Genomic DNA, 17,059 nt, shown 5'->3' with positions numbered 1-17,059 from the left:
CTGCTTTTTGTTCTGTTTTTTAGATTCCACATATAAATCATACGGTAATTGTCTGTCTGATTTGTTTCACTGAGTGTAATACTCTCTAGGTCCATCCATGCTGTCCAAATGGCAAGATCTCTTCCTTTTAAATAGCTGAGTGATATTCCATTATATGTCTACACCCCGTCCTCTTTATTCTTTGCTCTATTAATGGACATTTGGATTGATTCCATATCATGGCTGTTGTAATAATGCTGCAATAAACATAGGGGAGGGGCTTATGTTTTTTTGAATTAGTGTTTTTGTTTTCGTTGGGTAAATACCCAGGAGGAACAACTAGATCATATGACATTTCAATTTTTAATTTTTTAAGGAAGCTCTGTCCCATTTTCTGCAGTGGTCACACCAATTTACATTCCCACCAACAGTGCATGAAGGTTCCTTTCTCTTCATATCTTGCCAACACTTACTATTTTCTGTCTTTTTGATTCTAGCCATTCTGACAGCTGTAAGGTGACATCTCATTGTGGTTTATAAAAAAGAAAAATAAATGTCTATTTATTTTTGAGACAGAGAGAGAGAGAGAGACAGAGAGACAGAGAGCACATGAGCAGGGGAGGGGCAGAGAGAGGAGACAAAATCCAAAGCAGGTTCCAGGCTCTGAGCTCTCAGCACAGAGCCTGATGCAGGGCTCAAACCCATGAACCATGAGATCATGACCTGAGCCAAAGTCAGGCACTTAACCAACTGAGCCACCCAGGTGCCCCTCATTGTGGTTTTGATTTGCATCTCACTGATGATGAGTGATGTTGAGCATCGTTTGGGTGTCTGTTGGCCATCTGGATGTCATCCTTGGAAAAATGTCTATTTGGGTCCTCTGCCCAATTTTTAATTGGATTAATTAGGGGTTTTCTTGGTGTTGGGTTGTATGAATTATATATTTTCGCTGTTAACCCCTTATCAGATGTATAATTTTCAGATATTGTCTTCCATTCACTAGGTTGCCTTTTGGTTTTGTTGATGGTTTCTTTTGCTGTGCAAAAGCTTTTTATTTTGATGTAGTCCTAATAGTTTATTTTTTCTTTTACCTCCCTTGACTGAAGAGACATATCTAGAAAAATGTTGCTACAGTTGGTGTCAGAGATATTACTGCCTATGTTTTCTTCTAGAAGTTTATGGTTTTAGGTTTCATAATTTTTAATTTTTAATGCATTTATAATTAATTTTTGTGTATGGTATAAGAAAGTGGTCTAGTTTCGTTTTTTTGAGTATACCTGTCCAGTTTTCCCAGCACAACTTGTTGAAAAGACTTTTTCCCCACTGTATATTCTTGCCTCTTTTGTCATAGATTAGTTGACCATATAAGCATGGGCTTACTTCTGTGCTCTCCATTCTGTTCTATTGATCTACAAGTCTATTTTTGTTCCAGTACTATTCTATCTGTTTTGATTATCACAGTTGTAATATATCATGAAATCTGGGATTGTGATACTTTCAACTTTGTTCTTCTTTCTCAAAATTGCTTTTTGCTATTTGATGTCTTCTGTGGTTCTATACAAATTTTAATATTATTTATTCTAGTTCTGTGCAAATTACCATTGGCATTTTGATAGGGATTGTGTTGAATCTGTAGATTGCTTTGGGTGTATTGGAAATTTTAGCAATGTTAATTCTTTCAATCTATGAGCATGGAATATCTTTCCATTTGTTTGTATTGTCTTTAGATTCTTTTTTAATCAATGTTTTATAGTCAGAATAGAGGTCTTGTATATCCTTGGTGAAGCTTTGTTCCTAGGTAATTTTATTCTTTTTGGTGCAATTATAAATAAAATTGTTTTCTTAATTTCTCTTTCTGCTATTTTGTTCTTAAGTACACAACCAATTTCTGGGTATTAATTTTGTATCCTGAAACTTGACTGAAATTATTTATTATTTCTAATAGTTTTTTGATGAAGTCTTGAGGGTTTTCTATGTATCATATCATACTATCTGAAAATACTGACAGTTCAACTTCTTCCTTACCAGTATGGATGCCCTTAATTTCTTGTCTGAGGTGACCAGGACTTTCAGTACTATGTTGAATAAAAGTGGCAAGAGTGAACATCCTCATCTTGTTTCTGATCTTAAAGGTAAAACTCTGTTTTACCATCAAGTATGATGTTAGCATGAATTTTTCATATATGACCTTTATTATGTTGAGGTATGTTCTCTCTAACCCACTTTGTTAAGAGTTGTTATCATGAACAGATGTTGAATTTTGTCGAATGCTTTTTCTGCATCTATTGAGATGAATGATTTTTATCTTTTGTTAATGTGTATCATATTGATTGATTTTTGAATATTGAACCATTCTTGCATGTTTTATTGCTTTTTTATTTTATTTTTTAATTTGTTTATTTTTTATAAGATATTTATTGTCAAATTTGTTTCCATACAACACCCAGTGCTCATCCCAACAGGTGCCCTGCTCAATACCCATCACCCACCCACCTCTCCCTCCCACCCCCCATAAACCCTGGAGCAGCAGGTTTGTTCTCAGCTTTTGAGAGTCTCTTATGTTTTGGCTCCCTCCCTCTCTAACCATTTTTTTTCCTTCCCCTTCCCCATGGTCTTCTGGTAAGTTTCTCAGGATCCACATAAGAGTGAAAATATATGGTATCTGTCTTTCTCTGTATGGCTTATTTCACTTAGCATAACACTCTCCAGTTCCATCTACGTTGCTACAAAAGGCCATATTTCATTCTTTCTCATTGCCACATAGTATTCCATTGTGTATATAAACCACAATGTCTTTATCCATTCGTCAGTTGATGGACATTTAGGCTCTTTCCATGATTTGGCTGTTGTCAAGAGTGCTGCTATAAACATTGGGGTACAAGTGCCCCTATGCATCATTACTCCTGAATCCCTTGGGTAAATTCCTAGCAGTGCTACTACTGGGTCATAGGGTAGGTCTATTTTTAATTTTTTGAGGAACCTCCACACTGTTTTCCAGAGGGGCTGCACCAGTTTGCATTCCCACCAACAGTGCAAGAGGGTTCCCGTTTCTCCACATCCTCACCAGCATCTATAGTCTCCTGATCTGTTCATTTTAGCCACTCTGACTGGCATGAGGTGATATCTGAGTGTGGTTTGATTTGTATTTTCCTGATGAGGAGCGACATTGAGCATCTTTTCATGTGCCTGTTGGCCATCCGGATGTCTTCTTTAGAGAAGGGTCTATTCATGTCTTCTGCCCATTTCTTCACTGGATTATTTGTTTTTTGAGTGTGGAGTTTGGTGAGCTCTTTATAGATTTTGGATACTAGCCCTTTTTCCGATATGTCATTTGCAAATATCTTTTCCCATTCCGTTGGTTGCCTTTTAGTTTTGTTGATTGTTTCCTTTGCAGTGAAGAAGCTTTTTATCTTCATGAGGTCCCAATAGTTCATTTTTGCTTTTAATTCCCTTGCCTTTGGGGATGTGTCAAGTAAGAAATTGCTGTGGCTGAGATCAGAGAGGTCTTTTCCTGCTTTCTCCTCTAGGGTTTTGATGGTTTCCTATGTCACATTCAGGTCCTTTATCCATTTTGAGTTTATTTTTGTGAATGGTGTGGGAAAGTGGTCTAGTTTCAACCTTCTGCATGTTGCTGTCCAGTTCTCCCAGCACCATTTGTTAAAGAGACTCTTTTTTCCATTGAATACTCTTTCCTGCTTTGTCAAAGATGAGTTGGCCATACGTTTGTGGGTCTAGTTCTGGGGTTTCTATTCTATTCCATTGGTCTATGTGTCTGTTTTTGTGCCAATACCATGCTGTGTTGATGATTACAGCTTTGTAGTAGAGGCTAAAGTCTGGGATTGTGATGCCTCCTGCTTTGGTCTTCTTCTTCAAAATTACTTTGGCTATTTGGGGCCTTGTATGTTTCCATACAAATTTTAGGATTGCTTGTTCTAGCTTTGAGAAGAATGCTGGTGCAATTTTGATTGGGATTGCATTGAATGTGTAGATAGCTTTGGGTAGTATTGACATTTTGACAATACTTATTCTTCCAATCCATGAGCACGGTATGTTTTTCCATTTCCTTATATGTTCTTCAATTTCCTTCATAAGCTTTCTATAGTTTTCAGCATACAGATCTTTTACATCTTTGGTTAGGTTTATTCCTAGGTATTTTATGCTTCTTGGTGCAATTGTGAATGGGATCAGTTTCTTTATTTGTCTTTCTGTTGCTTCATTGTTAGTGTATAAGAATGCAACTGATTTCTGTACATTGATTTTGTATCCAGCAACTTTGCTGAATTCATGTATCAGTTCTAGCAGACTTTGGGTGGAATTTATTGAGTTTTCCATGTATAATATCATGTCATCTGCAAAAAGTGAAAGCTTGACTTCATCTTTGCCAATTTTGATGCCTTTGATTTCCTTTTGTTGTCTGATTGCTGACGCTAGCACTTCCAACACTATGTTAAACAACAGCGGTGAGAGTGGACATCCCTGTCGTGTTCCTGATCTCAGGGAAAAAGCTCTCAGTTTTTCCCCATTGAGGATGATGTTAGCTGTGGACTTTTCATAAAGTCTTATGATGTATAAGTATGTTCCTTCTATCGTGACTTTCTCTAGGGTTTTTATTAAGAAAGGATGCTGAATTTTGTCAAAATGGTTTTTCTGCATCAATTGACAGGATCATATGGTTCTTATCTTTTCTTTTATTAATGTGATGTATCACATTGATTGATTTGTGAATGTTGAACTAGCCCTGCATCCCAGGAATGAATCCCACTTGATCATGGTGAATAATTCTTTTTATATGCTGTTGAATTCGATTTGCTAGTATCTTATTGAGAATTTTTGCATCCATATTCATCAGGGTTATTGGCCTGTAGTTCTCTTTATTTACTGGGTCTCTGTCTGGTTTAGGAATCAAAGTAATGCTGGCTTCATAGAATGAGTCTGGAAGTTTTCCTTCCCTTTCTATTTTTTAGAATAGCTTGAGAAGGATAGGTATTGTCTCCTCTTTAGATGTCTGGTAGAATTCCCCAGGGAAGCCATCTGGTCCTGGACTCTTATTTGTTGGGAGATTTTTGATAACTGATTCAATTTCTTCGCTGGTTATGGGTCTGTTCAAGCTTTCTATTTCCTCCTGATTGAGTTTTGGGAGGGCGTGGGTGCTTAGGAATTTGTCCATTTCTTCCCGGGTGTCCAGTTTGTTGGCATATAATTTTTCATAGTATTCCCTGATAATTGCTTGTATCTCTGAGGGATTGGTTGTAATAATTCCATTTTCATTCATGATTTTATCTATTTGGGTCCTCTCCCTTTTCTTTTTGAGAAGCCTGGCTAGAGGTTTATCAATTTTGTTTATTTTTTCAACAAACCAACTCTTGGTTTCGTTGATCTGCTCTACAGTTTTTTAGATTCTATATTGTTTGTTTCTGCTCTGATATTTATTATTGCTCTTCTTCTGCTGGGTTTAGGCTGTCTTTGCTGTTCTGCTTCTATTTCCTTTAGGTGTGCTGTTAGATTTTGTATTTGGGATTTTTCTTGTTTCTTGACATAGGCCTGGATTGCAATGTATTTTCTTCTCAGGACTGCCTTTGCTGCATCCCAAAGTGTTTGGATTATTGTATTTCAATTTTCATTTGTTTCCATCTTTTTAAAATTTCTTCTCTAATTGCCTGGTTGACCCATTCATTCTTTAGTAGGGTGTTCTTTAACCTCCATGATTTTGGAGGTCCCAGACTTTTTCCTGTGGTTGATTTCAAGCTTCATAGCGTTGTGGTCTGAAACTGTGCATGGTATGATCTCAGTTCTTGTATACTTATGAAGGGCTGTTTTGTGACCCAGTATGTGATCTATCTTGGAGAATGTTCCATGTGCATTCGAGAAGAAAGTATATTCTGTTGCTTTGGGATGCAGAGTTCTAAATATATCTGTTAGGTCCATCTGATCGAATGTATCATTCAGGGCCCTTGTTTGTTTATTGATCCTCTGTCTAGATGATCTATCCATTGTTGTAAGTGGAGTATTAAAGTCCCCTGCAATTACCACATTCTTATCAATAAGGTTGCTTATGTTTGTGAATAATTGTTTTATATATTTGGGGGCTCCCACATTCGGCACATAGACATTTATAATTGTTAGGCTCCCACATTTGGCACATAGACATTTATAATTGTTAGCTCTTCCTGATGGATAGACCCTGTAATTATTATATAATGCCCTTCTTCATCTCTTGTTACGGCCTTTAATTTAAAGTCTAGTTTGTCTGATATAAGTATGGCTACTCCAGCTTTCTTTTGACTTCAGTAGCATGATAGATAGTTCTCCATCCCCTCACTTTTATTCTGAAGGTGTCCTCAAGTCTAAAATGAGTCTCTTGTAGGCAGCAAATAGATGGGTCTTGGTTTTTTATCCATTCTGATACCCTATGTCTTTTGGTTGGTGCATTTAGTCCATTTACATTCAGTGTTATTACAGAAAGATATGGGTTTAGAGTCATTGTGATGTCTGAAGGTTTCATGCTTGTAGTGATGTCTCTGGTACTTCGTCTCACAGGATCCCCCTTAGGATCTTGTAAGGCTGGTTTAGTGGTGATGAATTCCTTCAGTTTTTGTTTGTTTGGGAAGACCTTTATCTCTCCTTTTATTCTGAATGACAGACTTGCTGGATAAAGGAGTCTTGGCTGCATATTTTTTCTGTTCATCACATTGAAGATTTCCTGCCATTCCTTTCTGGCCTGCCAACTTTCAGTAGATAGGTCTGTCACTAGTCTTATCGGTCTCCCTTTATATGTTAGAGTGTGTTTATCCCGAGCTGCTTTCAGAAATTTCTCTTTATCCTTGTATTTTGCTGGTTTCACTATGATATGTCATGCAGAAAATCGATTCAAGTTACATCTGAAGGGAGTTCTCTGTGCCTCTTGGATTTCAATGCTTTTTTTCTTCCCAGATCAGGGAAGTTCTCAGCTATTATTTCTTCAAGTACACCTTCAGCACCTTTCCCTCTCTCTTCGTCCTCTGGAGGAATTATACGTATATTATTTCATTTAATTGTGTCACTTAGTTCTCTAAGTCTCCCCTCACACTCCTAGATTTTTTTATCTTTTTCTCAGCTTCTTCTTTTTCCATAATTTTATCTTCTAATTCACCTATTCTCTCCTCTGCCTCTTCAATCTGAGCTTTGGTCACCTCCATTTTATTTTGCAGGTCATTTCTAGCATTTTTTAGGTCCTCCTGACTGTTTCTTAGTCCCTTGATCTCTGTAGTAATAGATTCTCTCCTGTCCTGTATGCTTTTTTCAAGCCCCGGCGATTAATTTTATGACTATTATTTTGAATTCATTTTCTGCCATATTGCTTAATTCGTTTTTGATCAGTTCGTTAACTGTCGCTACTTCCTGGAGTTTATTTTGAGAATTCTTCCATTTCGTCATTTTGCATAGTCCCTGGAGTGGTGCAGAACTGCAGGGCTCTTCCCCTGTGGTGTCTGGAGTAACTTGAGTTGGTGGGTAGGGCCGCAGTCAGACCTGATGTCTGCTCCCAGCCCACCACTGGGCCCACGGTCAGACTGGTGTGTACCTTATCTTCCCCTCTCTGAGGGGCAGGACTCACTATGGAGTGGTCTGGCCCCTGTCTGGGCTACTTGCACACTGCCAGTCTTGTGGTGCTTCTTCAGTGGGATCTGGCGTATTAGCCGGGGTGGATCTGCAAGGTGCACAGGGGCAGGAGGGGCAGGCTTAGGTCGCTTTGCCTTTGGTGGTCTGCTTCAGGAGGGGCTCTGCGGCACCGGGAGGGAGGCAGACCCATTGGAGGGATGGATCCACAGTGTTGGGTGTTTGTGTGGTGCAAGCAAGTTTATGACAGGAACTGGTTCCCTTTGGGATTTTGGCTGGGGGATGGGTGAGGGAGATGGCACTTCCCAGTGCCTTTGTTCCCCGACAAGCTGAGCTCTGTCCTCTGGGGCTCAACAACTCTCCCTCCCATTGTCCTCCAGCCCTCCCACTCTCCGAGCAGTGCTGTTAACTTATAACCTTCCAGATGTTAAGTCCTGCTGGCTGTCAGAACACACTCCATCTGGCCCCTCTGCTTTTGCAAGCCAGACTCGGGGGCTCTGCCTTGCCGGGTGGGCTGGCTGCCCCCTCCACCACCCCGGTTCCCTCCTGCAAGTCCATGTAGCATGCACTGCCTCTCCGCCCTTCCTACCCTCTTCTGTGGGCCTCTCGTCTACGCTTGGCTGTGGAGGGTCCGTTCTGCTAGTCTTCTGGCGGTTTTCTGGGTAAATTAGGCTGATGTGGGTGGAATCTAAGCGATCAGCAGGGTGGGGGTGAACCCAGCGTCCTCCTACCCCATTCTTGCATCTTGAGGATGAATCCTACTTGATTGTGGTGAATGATCCCTTTAATATATTGTTGAATGTGGTTTGCTAATATCTTGTTGAGGATTTTTGCATCTATGTTTATCAGGGATATTTCCCTGTAGTTTTCTTCTTCTTTTTAAAATGATCTTCATCTGGTTTTGGTATCAGGGTAATCCTGGCCTCTCAGAATATACTTGGAATCTTTCCCTGTTTTATTTCTCTGTAAATAGTTTGAGGGGGAGATGTATTGACTCTTCTCTGAATGTTTGGTAGAGTTTACCTATGAATCCATCTGGTCACAGGCTTTGCTTTTTGGTAGATTTTTGATTACTGATTCAATTTTATTACTAGTAATTGGTCTCTTCAGATTTTCCCTTTCTTCCTTATTCAGTTTTGGAAGATTGTATGTTTCTAGGAATTTACCCATTTCTTCTAGGTTGTCCAATTTTTTGGTATATAATTTTTCACAGTATTCTTTCATAATTCTTATATTTTTATGGTGCTGGTTGTTACATTTTCCTTTTGTTTTTTATTTTATTTTTTTGGGTCTTTTCTCTTTTATTACTGATGAGTCTGACTAAAGGTTTATCGATTTTGTTTGTGTCTTGAAAGAACCAGATCTTGATTTCATTGGTCTTCTCTTTCATTGGTCTATTTTTTTTTTTAAGTCTATGTGCCATTTCGTTCTGCTCTGAGCTTTATTACTTCCTTCTATTTACCTAGAACTTTGTCCTTTTTCTAGTTCTTTCATGCGTAAAGTTAGTTTATTTGAACTTTTTCTTGTTTCTTGAGATAGGCCTGTGCTGCTATAAATTTCCCTCTTAGAACTGCTTTCAATGCATCCCAAAGATTTTGGACAGTTTGTGTTTTCATTTTCATTTGTCTCCATGTATTTTTTTTTCATTTATTCTTTGATTTCTTCATTGACTCACTGGTTGTATGCTTAGCCTCCACATGTTTGTGGTTTTTTCTTGTGATTGTGCGTTCTAGTTTCATAGTGTTGTGATTGTAAAAGATGAATGATATGATTTCAGTCTTCTTAAATTGATTGAGACTTGTTTTGTGGCCTAATGAGAATGAGAATGTTCCACATGCACTTAAAGAGAATGTGTACTCTGTTGTTTTTGGATGGAATGTTCTGTATATATTAAGTCTATCTGGTCTTATATGTCATTCAAAGACACTATTTCCTCATTGATTTTTCTGCCTGAATGACCTATTCATTGATGTAAATTAAGTGTTAAAGTCCCTTACTATTGTGTTACTGTCAGTTCCTCCCTTTATATCTATTAATATTTCCTTTGTTTATTTAGGTACTCCAATGTTGGGTACATAGATATTTACTTGTTGGATTGATCCCTTTATCATTATATAATGCTCTTCTTTGTCTGTTATTATAGTTTTTATTTTAGAGTTTAAAGTCTGTTTTATTTGTTATGAGTATTCCTGCTCCAGCTTTTTTGCTGCTTCCATTTGTAGTGGAATATCTTTTTCAATTCTTTCAATCTCAGTCTGTGTCTTTAGGTCTGAAGTGAATCTTTTGTAGGCAGCATATAGATGAGTTTTTTTTTTCTGATTTGTCACCCTCTACCTTTTTATTGGAGGATTTAGACCATTTACATTTAAGTAATTATTGATATGTATGTGCTTATTGTCATTTTGTTAATCGTTTTCTGGGTTTTTTTTTTTTTTTTTTGGAGTTCTTAGTCTCTTTTCTTACTCTCTTTTTTTGTGATTGACTTTCTGTAGTGTCCTTATTCCCCCCCCCACCTTTTTTTGTGTGTGTATCTATTAAAGGTTTTGTTTTAGGATAGGTTTGTAGTTACCATGAGGTTTGTATATTGCTTCCTAAGTATATAGCAGTTTATATTAAGTTGATGGTCATTTAAGTTCAAACACATTCTAAAAAACTTATTTTTTATACCCCTCTCTCCACATTTTATGTTTAGGTTACCATATTTTACATATTTTTATTCATAATTTTCTTCTAATTATGGGCTTTTCTTTTATACTTAAAGAAGTCCTTTTGCATTTTTGTAAGGCCAATTTAGTGATGATAAACTCCTTTAATTTTTGTCTGGGAAACTCTCTTTCCTTTTATTCTGAATGATAACCTTGCCAGGTAGAGTATTCTTGGTTGTAGTTTTTTCCTTTCAAGACTTTGGATATGTAGAGCTACTCCCTTCTGGCCTGCAAAGTTTCTGCTGAAAATCCAACCAATAGCCTTATGTGCTTTCCTTTTATACTTCTCTCTTGCTATTTTTAAAATTCTTCTTTTATCTTTAACTTTTGGCATTTTAATTATTATGTCATGGTGTGGACATTCTTGGGTTCATCTTATTTTGAACGCTCCGTGTTCCTAAACCTAGATGTCTATATCTTTTTCCAGATGAATGAAGTTTTTACTAGTATGCCTTCAACTGAGTTTTCTGCCCCATTCTCTCTTTTTCCTTCTGGGACCCCCATAATGCAAATATTTGTTTGCTTGATGTTGTCTAAAAGATCTCTTAACTTATCCTGCTTTTTTTTCCCCCCTTGCTGTTCAGCTTGGGTGCTTTCCATTACCCTCTCTTCCAGATCACTGATCCATTCTTCTACATCTGCTAATCTTTTGATTCCCTCTAGTGTTCTTTTTTGTTATTTGTTTGTTTGTACTTAGGTTACTGTGTTCTTCATCTCTGGTTCTTTTTTATATTTTCCATCTCTTTGTTGAAGGCTTCACTGAGTTCTTTCACTCTTTTCTCCAGCCTGGTAAGCATCTTTATGATCATTGCTTTAAACTCTTTATTAGGCATATTGCTTATTTCCTTTTTACTTAGTACTTATTCTGAGGTTTTCTTTTTCTTTCTTTTGGAACATACTCCTGTTTCCGCATTGTTATTGACTTCCATGTTTATTTTGATGAATTAGCAGAACAGCTACTTCTGAATTTGAAGAAATGGTCTTGTGTCTGGTCGTCCCCTGTGTATGCTTGGCGACTTCTGCTGGCTGGCAGGAGCTGTGGTTGGTGTAGGCTGGGGGTTGCAGGGCATTCCATGCTGTGACTGACCTGGTGAGATGACCATAGCTGAAGTGAGTGCAAGTGGGAGGTCCTAGGGGTCTCCATATAGTAGACACCCTGACAGGACAACTAAAGCTGAAGTGGGTGCAAGTTTGAAGGATCCTGGGCCCTTATGTGCAGAGGTGCCCTGGCAGGACAGCTGAAGCTGAAGTTGGTACAAGCTGGAGCGTCCTGCAGTGCCCATTGCAGGGGGTGCCCTGATGGGGTGATAAGACCAGGCCAGCACAAGCCAGTGTGTCCAAGGGCATTCTTTTCAGGGATGCCCTGGCAGGTCAGCTAAAACTGAAGTGGATGCAAGCTAAGGGGGGGTGAGTGGAGGGCTGGACCTTCCATACAGAAGACACCTTGGCAGGACGGCTGAAGTGGAAATGTGTGCAAGCCAGGGTATTTAGGAGCGTTCCATCCTGAGGATGCCCTGGCAGGACAACTGAAGGTGAAGTAGGTATAAACTGGAGGGTCCCTCAGTGTGCAGCAAAGGGGGTGCCCTTGTGGGGCAATGGAAACCAAGGCTGGTGGAGTCCAGTGTGTCCTGGGATGCTCTGTACAGGGGGCACCCTGGTGGGACAGCTGGGCCAAACAGACATCAGCCAGGAGGTCCTTGGGTACTCTGTGTTGATGGTGCCTAGCAAGCTGAAGCCAAAGTGGGTATGGACCTGGAGTGTTCAGGGATGCTTCGCACCTGTGTCACCTTGGTGCAACAGCTGAAGCTGTACTGAGTGCTACTGAGGGGTGTCCTGGTATATACCGCCCTAGAGCCTCCTTGGTGGGATAGCTGGGGCCAGGTGTCTGAGGTTCACTGACGTGTAGGCTGGTTAGGGTGCCCAGACCCTCTCATCCCATTGACACTGTCATGGTGGAAGGGAGCATAAACTGGGGTGCTTGTCAGCCCTTCTAACCCAGAGAGAGTTCCAGCAGCTCCCTTTAGTTTGGGAGAGTTGTAGGGCTGGTTCTTTCACATACTAGTTGTTCTTTTAAACCTTGGCTTTTTTCCCCTGTGTTCCAGGGCAGATGATTCTGCTCAGGATGTCTCAGTAGTATCCCTTCCCACTGCAGTGCATGGCATTTGAGATTGGAGGTTCCCTTCATTACTGTGTCTCCACCTCTTTTGTTTTGCAGAAGCTTTTCAGTCACTCCTCCCATTGTGAGATTTGGAGGAGGAGATTGATGTGATGAGATCATATAAATTAGGAAGTAATTCTGAGGGATAAAAAGAATAAAAGATGGGAGGTAGGGATGCTAGTGTTAGGTGACTTTTGAAATCACCATTTGATAGATGTGGAAGGCCTAACTCACAGTTTTGCTGTTACTATTTTAGTGTCTACTAAAATAGAAACACCTTTCCTCCATGGTTATTTTGGTCTACCTAGTTCATGGGTTGATGGTGATGGACTCTGAAAGAAAATGTATTTAGCTTCTCTATTAGGAAAAAAAAAGAGAAAATAATTTCTATAAAACTAGGATCGAAGCAGGTAATACAGAAATGATTTGAAAAGTTTAAAGATATACCCCCAAATGGATTTATTTTTAAATGACACTATTTGTTACATCAGAGCTGTGAGTTCTTCCTTCCACTTTCTTTGTCATCCCATTACTGTAAATGAATGAATGATTTACAGTTTTTTATCTTCTTAATGTCTCTTGCAAAAGAGATTAATAGAAATAGAAAAGAGAAAGAAACAAAAGGAGTTGAAGGAGAAGGAGAAGGAAGAAAGGAGGAAGCAGCTAGCAGCAGAGATGAAAGAAGATGGAGAAAAGGAATTCCAGGTGGAGGAGGAGGAGGAGGAAAGAGAGGAAGAGGAGCCATTACCCGAAATCTTTATTCCATCAACCCCCTGTCGCATACTCTGTGGATTTTACTCTGAGCCAGGGAAGTTCTGGGTTTCTTTGGTGAGTAATAATGTAATACATAATTTTGATTAAATAGTTTCTGATCATGAATTTCCAGCCCATTCTTACTTTCTCTTATGGTGAGACCATTTTTTAAATACTATTGAATAAGTTGTGAATTTTGATGAATGAATGTGACTTACAGTTTTTGTGTCATCTTAATATCTTTTATGTCTGTTTATAATATCTGTTATCATCTATAATGATCATTCATATTTCAGGGGGTCAAAGAGAAGAAGAATTAAAGGTAGAAGGAAGGGCAAAGGGCTAATGAGTCTTCTGGCTGTTTCTATTGTTTCTTTAATTTGAAACTAATTGACATTTTGAAAGTAATAGCCACACTATCCTGCAGAGTTTTGTTTGCATTTTGTTATCTGCAGCTATGCTGTGTGGCCACGTGGAAGTCTGGGAAGATGACTATTTTTAGATGGTCACATTGTCACCCTGAACAAAATTGGAACTTGGCTAATATGGAAGAAGAGAAAAATAGATATCAGAGAGTCAAAGACAGAGGACTGTCACAAAGTTGTGATAATTACATTCTCTAATTATATATTTTCTACTCATGAAACAATTGATTGCAAAACAAGATTTCCTTCGTTATAAATTTGTCACAAACTTCAGCTCCATTAACAAAAAAACTATTTATTGACATGATTTTATTATACTTCACACAGACTGTGATTGTCACAAATTGAAGGTTTGTGGCCATCCTGTGTTGAGCAAGCTAATCAGCATCATTATTTCTACAACATTGGCTCACTTCATGTCTGTGTGTCACATTTTGGTAATTCTTGTGATATTCCAAACTTTCTCATTATTATCGTTATGGTGATCTGTGATCATTGATCTTTGTTACTATTGTAATTGTTTTGGGGGAGCCATGAACCACACCCATATAAGACAGCAAACCTAACGATAAATATTGTGTGTGTTTTCACTGCTCCGCTAACTAGTCATTCCCCCATCTCTCTCCCTCTCCTTGGGCCTTCCCTGAGATACAAGAATATTTAAATTAGGCCAATTAATAACCCTACAATAGCTTCTAATTGTTCACTTGAAAGGAAGAGTCACACATTTCTCACTTTAAATCAGAAACAAGAAATGATTAAGCTTAGTGAGGAACGCATGTCAAAAGCCAAGGCAGGCCAAAAGCTAGGTCTCTTGTGCCAAATAGTAGGCCAAGATGTTAATGCAAAGGAAAAGGTTTTTTTAGTACGCTCCATGCCCAACATGGGGTTTGAACTCATTACCCTGAGATCAATAGTCACATGCTCTATCTCCTAACCAGCCAGATGCCCTCCAAAGGAGAAGTTCTTGAAAGAAATTAAAAGTGCTATTCCAGTAAACACACAAATACCGAGAAAGCAAAATAGCTTTATTGCTGATATGGAGAAAATTTCAGTGGCCTGGATGGAAGATAAAACCAGCCACAACATTCTCTTCAGCCAAAGCCTAATGCAGAGCAATGCCCTAACTCTCTCCAATTCTGGAAGAGGTGAGGAAGCTTCAGAAGAAAAGTTTGAAGTTAGCAGGGATTGGTCCATGAAGTTTAAGCAAAGAAGGAAAGAAGCCATCTCCATAATAGAGAAGTGTGAGGTACAGCAGCAGGTGCTGATGGAGAAGCTGCAGCAAGTTATCCAGAGGACCTAGCTAAGATTAGTCATGGGGTGCCTGGGTGGTTGTCGGTTGAGCGTCTGACTTTGGCTCTGGTCATGATCTCGCGGTCTGTGAGTTCGAGCCCTGTATCAGGCTCTGTGCTGACAGCTCAGAGCCTGGAGCCTGCCTCAGAATCTGTGGTCTCCCTCTCTCTCTGCCCCTCCCCCGCTCATGCTCTCTCTCTCTCTCTCTCTCTCTCTCTCTCTCTCTGTGTCAAAAATCAATAAACATTAAAAAAAAAATCAGTCATGAAGGTGGCTACACTAAACAACAGATTTTCTTAAAAATTTTTTTTAATGTTTATTTATTTTTGAGAGACAGAGTACGAATGGGGGAGGAGCAGATAGAGAGGGAGACACAGAATCTGAACTAGGCTCCAGGCTCCAAGCTGTCCACACAGAGCCAGACATAGGGCTCAAATTCATGAACCATGAGATGACCGGAGCCAAAGTCAGATGCTCAGTCAGCCACCTAGGTGCACCACAATAGATTTTCAATGTAGATGAAACAACCTTCTACTGGATGATGTCATCTAGGACTTTCATAAAGGATATGTCAATTCCTGGCGTCAAAGAATAGGTTGACCCTTTTGTTAGGGGCTAATGCAGCTGGTGACTTAAATTTGAATCCAGTGCTCATTTACCATTCCGAATATCCTAGGGCCCTTAAGAATTGTGCTAAATCCCTACTGCCTGTGCACTATAAATGGAAAAACTAAGCTGGGAGACCTGTTCAGAAAAAAAGAAGATTCCTTTTAAAATATTATTGTTCATTGACAACATAGCTGGTTACCCATGATTCCTGGAGACCTATGATGAGATTAATGTAGTTTTTATGCCTCCTAGCACAATATCCATTTTGTAGCCTGTGGATCAAAGAGTAAAGTAGACTTTCAAGTCTTATTATTTAAGAAATACATTTTGTAAGGCTATAACTGCCATAGAGAGTGATTCCTCTAATGGATCTGGGCAAAGCCAATTGAAAACCTTCTGGAAAGGATTTACCATTCTAGATTCATGGGAATAGGTCAAAATATCGACATTAGCAGGAGTTCTTGGAAGAAGTTTATTCCAACCCTTATGGATGACTTTGAGGGTTCAAGACTTGAGTGGAGGAAGTAACTGAAGATGTGGTGGAAGCAGCAAGAGAACTAGAACTCTGAGTAGAGCCTAAAGATGTGACTGAATGTCTACCATCTCATGATACAACTTTAACAAATGAGCAGTTGCTTTTTATGGATGAGCAAAGAAAGTGAGATGGAATCCCCCCCCGGTGAAGATGCTATAAAGACTGTTGAAGTGGCAGCAAAATATTTAGAATATGACATACAATTAGTTAATAATTAGCAGGGTTTGAGGGGATTGACTCCAATTTTGAAAGAAGTTCTGTGAGTAAAATGTTAACAGCATTGCATGCTACAGAGAAATTCATGAAAGGAAAAAATCAGTGGATGCAGCAAACTTGACCACTGTCTTATTTTAAGAAATTCCACAGCTACCCCAACCTTCAGCAGCCACCACCTTGATCAGTCAGCAGCCATCAACATCAAGGCAGGACCCCCCCAGCAAAAAAGATTAAGACTTTCCAAAAGCTCAGATTATGGTTGGAAATTTTGGGCAATAAAGTATTTTTAAATTTAAGGTATGTACACTGTTAGACATAATGCTATTACACACTTAATAGTCTATGCTATAGTGAAAAATAATTTTTATATGTACCAGGAAACAAAAAAAAATCATTTGACTCACTTTATTGCAATATTAATTTCATTAAGGTATTCTGGGATTGAACCCACAACATCCCATATGTGAAAGACTATCACTAATTCATAGTTTGTCCCAGATCCCAGTGTCCCAGGACGCTGACTAGCCAAGGATTGTTGCTACAAGAAGTAACGAGCATTAACTTCTCCCCTGTTCAACTTTTCCTAGAAATGCGTCTTTGTTAGAAACTTCTAAGGAGACAAGCAGCAAGAAGAATAGAAAGTAGCGATGGAGGCACCTAGGACTCCACTTATTAGTGCCTTTATACTTTGTCTTTGTTTTGTGAAACAGTTGTTGATGGCTATAATTGTGTGGGGTTCTAGGGTAAGGGATAAATAAGACATGGTTCCTGACTTCAGGAAATTTCTTCGTAT

The 17,059-nt window shown here is 39.0% G+C and overlaps 1 protein-coding gene across 3 annotated transcripts in view; it reads left to right on the top strand.

Moving 5' to 3' along the window:
• The window catches only part of CFAP44 (cilia and flagella associated protein 44), a 152,267-nt gene that overhangs the window by 49,760 nt on the left and 85,448 nt on the right, over positions 1–17,059 (top strand). For all 3 annotated transcript variants that reach the window (XM_045502061.1, XM_045502062.1, XM_045502063.1), the window contains one exon: positions 13,024–13,263. In XM_045502061.1, the coding sequence (XP_045358017.1) occupies positions 13,024–13,263 (240 nt within the window). The remainder of the gene's footprint in view (positions 1–13,023; positions 13,264–17,059) is intronic.

This window comes from Leopardus geoffroyi, chromosome C2, assembly GCF_018350155.1.
Source record: "Leopardus geoffroyi isolate Oge1 chromosome C2, O.geoffroyi_Oge1_pat1.0, whole genome shotgun sequence".
Taxonomy (NCBI): domain Eukaryota; kingdom Metazoa; phylum Chordata; class Mammalia; order Carnivora; family Felidae; genus Leopardus; species Leopardus geoffroyi.
Note: the sequence above shows the minus strand (reverse complement) of the source record. Positions and strands in the feature narration are given on the sequence as shown.